The sequence below is a fragment of the Clytia hemisphaerica genome, unplaced genomic scaffold, assembly GCF_902728285.1.
Source record: "Clytia hemisphaerica strain Z4C2 unplaced genomic scaffold, Clytia hemisphaerica genome assembly, whole genome shotgun sequence".
Classification (NCBI taxonomy): domain Eukaryota; kingdom Metazoa; phylum Cnidaria; class Hydrozoa; order Leptothecata; family Clytiidae; genus Clytia; species Clytia hemisphaerica.
This window is the reverse complement of record NW_027103974.1, coordinates 934,203-942,819: the sequence shown is the minus strand read 5'-3', so window position 1 is coordinate 942,819 and position 8,617 is coordinate 934,203. Positions and strand designations below refer to the sequence as shown.

General features: G+C 40.6%; 1 protein-coding gene across 2 annotated transcripts; it reads right to left on the bottom strand.

The window, feature by feature from the left end:
* Positions 1 to 1,247: 1,247 nt before the first annotated feature.
* On the bottom strand, positions 1,248 to 8,575 carry LOC136810650 (PE-PGRS family protein PE_PGRS4-like). 2 transcript variants are annotated; one of them, XM_067067220.1, is made up of 5 exons: positions 8,380 to 8,575; positions 7,728 to 7,951; positions 3,856 to 4,705; positions 2,186 to 3,603; positions 1,537 to 1,931 (listed from the first exon to the last, which is right to left on the bottom strand). In XM_067067220.1, exons 1-4 carry the CDS (start codon positions 8,474 to 8,476, stop codon positions 2,210 to 2,212), a joined length of 2,565 nt encoding a protein of 854 aa, XP_066923321.1. In that variant the 5' UTR covers positions 8,477 to 8,575; the 3' UTR covers positions 1,537 to 1,931; positions 2,186 to 2,209. The 2 variants fall into 2 exon arrangements, with proteins under 2 accessions (XP_066923320.1, XP_066923321.1); XM_067067219.1 differs by having other exon boundaries at positions 1,248 to 1,931; positions 2,186 to 4,705.
* Positions 8,576 to 8,617: the final 42 nt, after the last annotated feature.

Here is an 8,617-nt window from a genome sequence, read left to right as displayed (position 1 = left end):
CCAATTCCTACAAGTTAGATCAAAAATGACAATTTCCAACTAAAACTGGGCATTACAGGCCTCCTACATAGCCCATGACCAATATACTCGTCATTGGCACTTAAAGGGTTAATGTAAAATTTTGAAAATCCTAAACCCCCTCTTTCTCCTAGGGGTGGGTTTATAAAATAAGCTTCAAAGACAACTCTGTCTATAAGGCAGTATAGAGTGAACCTTATAGAGGGTTTTAAGGGTGGAAATTTTCAGAATATTTCATCCTTCAAGATTTTGTGTTAATATAAGTACTCTTAGGTGCCAAATAAACGGCCCCCCCGCTTGTTAATTTTTCGATTTTTTTCCAACCCCCCCCGGACCTTAATAGGACCCCCCCCCACGTTTATTAATTTTTGAAAAAATTCCCAGCTACAAAAAGGAAAATTCATTGTTTTACTCTAAAAAGCCTAAATTTAGTCTATTGACCCTTTTTAGGGTTTTTAAAGGTCCATTTTCCGACCCCCCCCGGTAATTAGGTCCCCCCGTTTATTTAATTTGAAAAATTTTTCCAACCCCCCCCGTTTATTTGGCACCTAAGAGTAAGTCGATGCTATTCTATTTCTCTTGAATAGGCATGGCCCAACTGATTAGTGGTAGGTGTAAAAATTTGCAAAGATCTAATAAAACGGAGGTGTAATAATTTGGAAGATTGATCTGAAGAAATAAATTGATTTGCGGTGGGCATAAAAATGAAAATATGATCTAAATCTTATCTAATCTTATGCCAAACATATTTTCATCCACATTAAATTAAGTTCATTTGACAATTTATGCCATATAGTAATAATTCATTTAAAAAGTTGATTAATATGTGGCTTACAGACGTATGTTACATTCGACAGGACCAACCCTAACCTTTGAAAGTTTCGATCAAAAAAGTCCTCTTAAGTGAAATAGCAAGGAGTTTTTTGAGCTGTAATCAATATATGTAATCTTCGTGTTTACTTCGAAATCTAAATATAAAATTCGAAATTACAGGCAAAAGATTTATCTCGCCCATTTCCAACTTCTTCACACTATCCCAACATGCTATTTGACATAAACGAAGCATTCTAGGAATTGCTAAAATCTTGTGAGGTAACTTTGACTTCTCATAGGGAAGAAAAAACGAGATTTTTCGGGATAGCAATTTTGGGAAAAATTTTTTTGGTTGTGGGTGAGATAAAATTTGACCTGCACTCTTGGAGACAACATAAATGTGAACCTAAATCAAATTGACTTTGATTAATTTTTCTATTAGAATAAAATCTATTGTACAAATGGTTAAAATCATATAACACGACTATTTTGTTAAATAAGGCGAGACCAATTTAATTTGTTGTTCTACGGGCAGATCGTTAGCAAAATATGGGTCGGTCGGTCGGTAAAATAAGAATAAATTTTTCCTTTATCAGGGTTGGCAAAGTACCGAAAATGTTTTCCAAAAAATATCTAATTCAAAAATTCCCTTTTTTTCGATGAAGATCAAAATAAAATCTTAGTGTATGAAATGCTTGATTTTCAAAATTTTTCAATTTCTTGAATTAATTTTCAGCGTTATATTCAAATTTGATTCTTACAAATAAATAGTGTGTAAAATATATTATAGTGGAAATTCAATATTATTATTTTTTTGATTTTAGTGAAAATAGGGTCGGTCGGGCCCGTAGAACAACAAATTAAATTGGTCTCGCCTAATAATATAATGAATGATCTTACAAATGATCTAACACACATAATAAAACATACATAAAACTACATTAACAAATATGGGGTTATTACAAGAGCTACGTATTACAGAATAACACAATTATAAAGACGAACTATGGTACTATTGGGACGTTATAACACCAATTAATAACAGGATAACATCATCTTGTATGGTGAGTGGATGGATGTAATACAAATATAGGTTAGACCTGAAAAGATAAAATACAGGAACATAAATCACAACACCAATTATAATGATTGATTCTTTTGTTTGATTGGTCAATGAAAAATCAAAAGGTTTTTAATAACAAAATCAAAACTTCAGGCCAAATTTAATAACAGAAGCGAGAAAAAAATATCTACAAATATCACATTTGATTTTAGGCCAAGGAGGTTTCTCTCGTAAACGTAACGTAATTAGTTCCCTGTATAAAGCCAAATTATAAATCCGAGGTAAACTTACATTAGGTTGGTGATTGCGATAAATTTACAATTTCTTTGGGATCCTTGATTTTTGTGCTTCGATAGATGAATCAGCGTGCCCTGGGAATCCCATGGTTGTAAACCCAGGGTGTGTGACTGGATGTCCTAACATTGATCCTGTAGATGATGGTTCTTGAGAAAAAGCCATGTTTCGTTTGGTACCGGTGACATCTTTTGTTGATTCAGCAGCTGGGATTCGTGAGCGTGCGAACTGTGTTAAAGGTGCACCGTGGGGTGATGTGAATCCAGCCACGCCACCCATGCCGCCCATTCCGTATCCGAGGCGATAATTGTCGCCACTTGCGTATCCGTAACCAACATGGATGGTTTGTTTCTTGGTTTGTCGTCTTGGGATAGCACTCTTCTTTGTATCTTTAGAAGCAGTATCCTTGGTAGATTTGGATGCTGAGCTATCTTTGGATGTCACTTTCTTTTCTTTGAGTTTGGACCCAGGGACCTTATTCTTGATCCAAGGCCATCCCCATCCCCAGAGTCCCGTACCGACTCCTGGATATCCGTGAAAGTATGGGAAACCGTATCCACCATTGTATCCAATGGGAACGCAGAATCGCTTGGTGGTTGCATCTTCGTGGTCATCAGCTCCATTCACTTTCTCAACTTGATCTTTACAATGGTAAGCTTGAAGATGAGCGCCACGACCGAAGCTAAATCCAACATTTCGTCCCATACCGTGGTGTCCACAACCTGAGCATCTACCTCGGCAACCGCCTGCGTGATGGCCACAACCACCACATCCACCGCATCCACCACCGTGACCCTGACCGTGACCTTCTCCCCAAGAATGATGACCGTGACCACCCCACCAGTCTCCCCACCATGGGTAGGCAGACCATGGACCATAGTTGGCATATGGATAGAACACGCCTTGTTTGGCTGCACCAGTCTCTGTGTTTTCTTCTTCAGGAGTAGGAATATCAGCTCTGGCGTAACATCTGTTGTGTCCGAATTTGTGTGCACTGGTATCGCAATCAATGTAGACGTGAGCTGGTCGATGAACAACAGGTAAGTACAATGGGTGATGACGAACACTCTTGCAGAGACATCGTGATCCACCGCTTGGTAGATCGTGGCATTTATGACAAACACGGTAGTTGTCGAATTTGCGTACTGGCCATCCGGAATGTCCATATACACCGTAATTGTTCAAGCCACCACCAAGAGCGAAACCAGGGCCGCAACCGCAACCACCGGCATTGCATCCACAACCTCCGACAGCGCCACCAAGGCCAAACCCACCAAATCCGGCACCATATCCACCACCGAGTCCACCGTATCCACCACCGAGTCCACCGTATCCACCACCGAGTCCACCATATCCACCACCGAGTCCTCCGTATCCACCACCGAGTCCTCCGAAGAAACCATTGCCAGCTGGACCTTCAAAATGAAGAGAAGGATAAAATCGTGAGAATCGGTGAACACCGGTCAATGGAACACATGCACGGCCATGTCCACAATGATCATCATGTGGCAAGTGAGTCATATCAGTCAAATAACGGAACGAATGCGTGTTATGATCCCAGTCAGACCAATCATCCCCGAAATGGTCATATCCGAAACTCCATGGGCCTTGGATGCGATGATCATGGTTATCATGCCCTGAACCATGATCACTAAAATGGTACCCACCGTGTCCAGTTGTTCCCAAATGGCATCCACATCTCTTGGTGACCTTTGGATCTTTGGATTTGCAACAGTCAGGGATTTTGCTCTTGTAGTGACCACCAACGTGTCCACCACAACCACCGTGTCCACATCCACCATGGCCATTTCCGCCATATCCATGACCTCCATAGCCACCATATCCTCCTCCGCAGCCACCATGACCGCAACCACCGCGATATCCTCCGTAGCCTCCGTAGCCGCCACCGTACCCACCCAAACCGCCGCCATAACCGCCACCGTATCCACCCAAACCACCGCCATAGCCGCCGCCGTAGCCACCACCGTGACCACCGTGTAAACCATGGTGACCCCATTGCCAGCCACCACCATCACCAATAGCGTGAGGGTGTCCCCAGTGGGAGTGACCCCAACCTCCCCAGTGATCTCCAACTAACCACCATTTCTTGGAAGCATCTTCACCGTCAGTGGCATCTTCAGCTTTTTGAGGGGTAGCAGTTTTGGTTTTGGTTTTGTCAACTTTCTCACGTTTGTATCCGCCGCCGCCACCGTGGTGACCACCGTGATGATGTCCGTGCTCACCGTGATGTCCTCCTTCGTGGTGTCCATGATGTTCACCTTCATGACCACCATGCTCTCCCCATTCTTCATAGAATTCATAACCATGATCATGATGTTGGTGACCGTGATGATGATTGTCGTGTTCGTGATGACCGTGTTGGCCTTCGTGACCACCTTCGTCTCCGTGATGGCCACCACCCTCATGTCCACCGCCGAAATCCCTCTTGGCAGCATCATCAGTGTTGTCCTCAGTATCTGCGACATCGTCTGACGATTCTTCAGATGCTTCGGCGTCCTGATTAAGAAAGATAGAAGATTCACAGTGTTTACAGTACACTGTTTTTCATTTTCCTTGACAAGTCATAAGGGAAAGCAATACTTGAAAATGAGGCTAAAAAGGGGTCCTTACGAAAGTGTTGGTTTTTAAAAATTTAATTTCATTTTGAATAACTATGAAGATATTTGATATGTGGTCTAAATGTTTTTAGCTTAAAAAAGGTTTCATTGTAGTAAACGGAGTTGATGAAAAAGCATAAAATGCGAATTCAAAATTAATGCGAGATCTCTTCTTCTATCCGCCGGTTCTGTCCGAATCAAAACGTGTTCAAAAATAATTAACAAAAACATACTTCTTTTCTTTTTGAATAATGGATGCTAGAATATTTACAAGACGAAACACAGGATGACAAAAGATTAAATATTAATCAATGAAAAAATACTATGACGGTTATATAAATAGTGTTTATTGGCTATTATTATTTGATTGATCTAAAAGTCTTCCATAACAGCTGACATTGGTAAGAATGGTTTATCGATTGTGCTTTTAGGAATTTGACTTCTACAATGTCCGTGTCCATGGCCGCCGTAACTTCCGTGGTTACCGTAGCCGCCGTGACCATGACCACCTCCGTGATGACCGTGTCCGCTTTGTGTTCCAACTCCTCCGTAGCTGCCGTGACCACCGTGATGACCTGCATATCCACCGTATCCTGATCCATGGTGTCCATCATGACCTCCACAACCGCCGTGTCCGTGACCACAATCACCGTGATGCCCGCTGTATTCACCACCACCGTAGCCACCGGTATGACCAACTCGTCCTTCACCTTCATCATAACCACTGTTGTTATCTAAATGATGTTCGTGGTGTGGTACATCACATGGTACAGCATTACCATGGTGGCCGACAAAATCACCGTAAGTGCCCCATGGCCATGCACCCCAACCATACCATCCACCAAGTGGGAAATGTAGGCCACCGTGGAAGCCATCATCATAATGATCACCGTGGTTCAAACCAAACCCACCGCTGTACCCTGTCCCCTGTCCACCGCATTTCTCATGATTACCAGCACATCCGCATCCACGTTTACCAGAATCTCCTGGTTGACATCCAGTGCTCTTTAATGATCTTCTGCTACCAGCCAACACTGCCGGACTTTCCCATGATCCCGCTGAATTGCTTAGTAATCCTGAATTCAAAGCGGCTACAACAGGAAGTGCGGGTATTTGGTATTGTGTGTTGAAGACACCAGAGACAGGTGGTCCTCCTTCGTTAGCACCGATCCAATTTCGTGTCCAGGGGTTGGGCCATTGAAGTGGATTCATGTTAAAAACATCAACTATTCCCTCATTGAAGGGTCCAGGATTTCCTCCACTGAAAGGACTGAATGGCATGAAAAACCTCTTGTTAGCAGTCAGCTCATCACGACGGTATCCTCCACCTCCCATCATTCCTCCACCTCCATGACCGTGATGTCCACCATGATGACCTCCATGATCATGATGCCAATCGTGGTGGAAACCATGATGGTGACCATGATCGTGGTGATCGTGGTGTCCATGGTGACCGTGGTGATGTCCGTGTCCTCCACCGTGGTGGTCTCCATGCTCTCCATGGTGATCCCATTCTTCATAATGCTCATGTCCGTGATCGTGATCATGGTGTCCATGGTGACCGTGATGTCCCATGTGGTGTCCACCCATGTGATGTCCACCCATATGATGTCCGCCCATACCACCGCCATAACCGCCCATACCATATCGACGGTCTATTTCTTTAGTAGATTTGGCTTTGGATTTTGTTTTCTTGCTTTTGGAAGATTTCTTCTTCTTCTTCGGTTTCTAAAAATGAAAAAAAAGAGAATGCGATAAAAGAACTGGGGTTAGATTGGTTCCGCTATGAAGTAAATTAAGTAAATGTGCGTAAAATGCAGCAGATAAGTTAAGATAAGAATTTTGTCTAATAGTACAAGTTCATGGCGTTCAACGGCGTTCGATAATCACCAAAGGAGTAAAAAAGCAACAAGACACTTGAAATAAGTGTGAGCAATTTACAAGGGTCGATGACGTCAAATGTCAGTACTACCGACTCCGTTAACGCAAAGCAATGATACTCCGTTTAACGTTATTCGACCCTCGGTAGAACCTTTTTTCATGCAACCTTTTTGTGCAATGGTTGAAAGGTAAATAGGTTATTTAAAGAACTGATCAAAATTTTCAGAAATTAGAAAAAAAAGTGAAAAGAAACAAAAGGTCAGCAATCAACAGAGCTGTCTTTACGAGAAAGCCTGTGCCCAATAAAACTTTGAGACTTGTAATTATTATTAAAACTTTCAAATTGTTTGTGTGATAGAGACAGCCCTTTCTCATTAAAAACAACCCGTGTTGACTGCTGCTTTTGAAAAGCACGTACCTTATTCGGTCGGGAACTAAGAACATTCCAGATCAATAAAAGATAATCTTCAGGATTCTTTCACCATAAAAATTGGCTTTTTTTGGACAGCAAATTGATATACATCATTTGATAAAAACATGCAAGTTTGATCAAAAGCAGCCAACAGAGCTGTTTTCATGGGGAAAGGTTACGTGAAAAAACTACTAACTATTAACAAAAAGTATTTTCAGAAAACCGAAATTCAGTTTTTTTCTCATCAACTCCGTTGACTGCATTCCATTTGTGGAAAAGAAAGAAAATTTTTTGCCTATCATCTTGTTCAGGACGAAAATCATCTAGTTACTTAAAACATGAAAACTATTTAATGTTTGCTGGTGTATTTTTTTGTAGAATATATCTTTCCGACAAACTGTACTATGCCATGACTGGATATTTTGTATAACAGTGTGATTTTCTAAATCCATAAACGGTTCAACTTAGAGTGTTGTAATGAAACAGATAATCAAACAGAATTCGAAAGTCTTTTTTTAACATTCTCGCGCTTAACTAAATTGTGAGTACTTCAAACCTCATGTTTGAGCCATAGATTTTAAAAATGCCAATAGATTGGCAACAAACTTGTATAAGAAAAGAAAAATACCTTATTAGGGACTTCAGTCTTCTTGGCACCTTCAGTAGTATCATCATTCGATTCTTCTACCTCTTTGGTGGATTCAGATTCTGAAGCTTCTTCTGGTTGTGATTCAGTAGATGTTTCTTTCTCTGATGAAGAAGGTTGGTCAACCTCTTCTGTTGACTTTTGGTCTTCATCTGGTGATTGTTCAGTGTTTGGTTCAGGAGTATTGTCTTTCTTCTCTGGAGTTGCTGTAATGTGTGAAGAGAAGATGAAATAACCAGGGAATTTATAAGAAGGTTTTTGGAGAAGCTAGGTATTTGATCTTGGTTAATTTAAGCTTTCGGAGAAAATAAAGTCCAATTTTAAAATCTATTCTCGGTTCTTTCTGATACAATTAAAGATAATTTTCTGGCAAGTTTCAGCATTTATTAGCCAACCGAAAATTCAAACAAAAAAAAAGTCCTTTTTAGATTTTGTCCACAAGCTCAAAATTCATAATCTAATGGAATCTATATGTGAATAAAATTAAGAGAAAAACGAAAAAAAATCAACTATCAAGAGAAAAGACTTTATTAGGACTGCTTTCTCAGGAATAAATATTATCCTAGAAAACAACTTTGCTGAAACCAGTCAGTTATAAATGAAAAAGAAGCAAAACAATAAAAATTGAACATACCATCGGGACTTTCCTCTGTTTGGGTATCCGTCAGTGGTTTTGCATTTGTCAAGCATAAAGCTAGGGCTAGTAATAATACTAGCAGCCTAAGCCTCATTTTTTTTTTATTTGAACCCCTAAATTGGGTTAATTCTTCATCCAATTAAAGTTAATTAAAAGGAATCTAAACTTTCTTGTTCTACGTCTTAAGAATATGCCGAATTGTAATTTTACATTATTGAAAATTTGAATGGGTTAT

What these genes read in the sequence shown, in the direction of transcription:
- LOC136810650 (XM_067067219.1), bottom strand. Translation starts at nt 8,476, where the DNA reads ATGAGGCTTAGGCTGCTAGTATTATTACTAGCCCTAGCTTTATGCTTG. An exon ending in AACAGAGGAAAGTCCCGATG is followed by an intron (nt 7,952 to 8,379) that starts GTATGTTCAATT and finishes CACACATTACAG; the next exon opens with CAACTCCAGAGAAGAAAGAC. An exon ending in AGACTGAAGTCCCTAATAAG is followed by an intron (nt 4,706 to 7,727) that starts GTATTTTTCTTT and finishes TTTCTTAATCAG; the next exon opens with GACGCCGAAGCATCTGAAGA.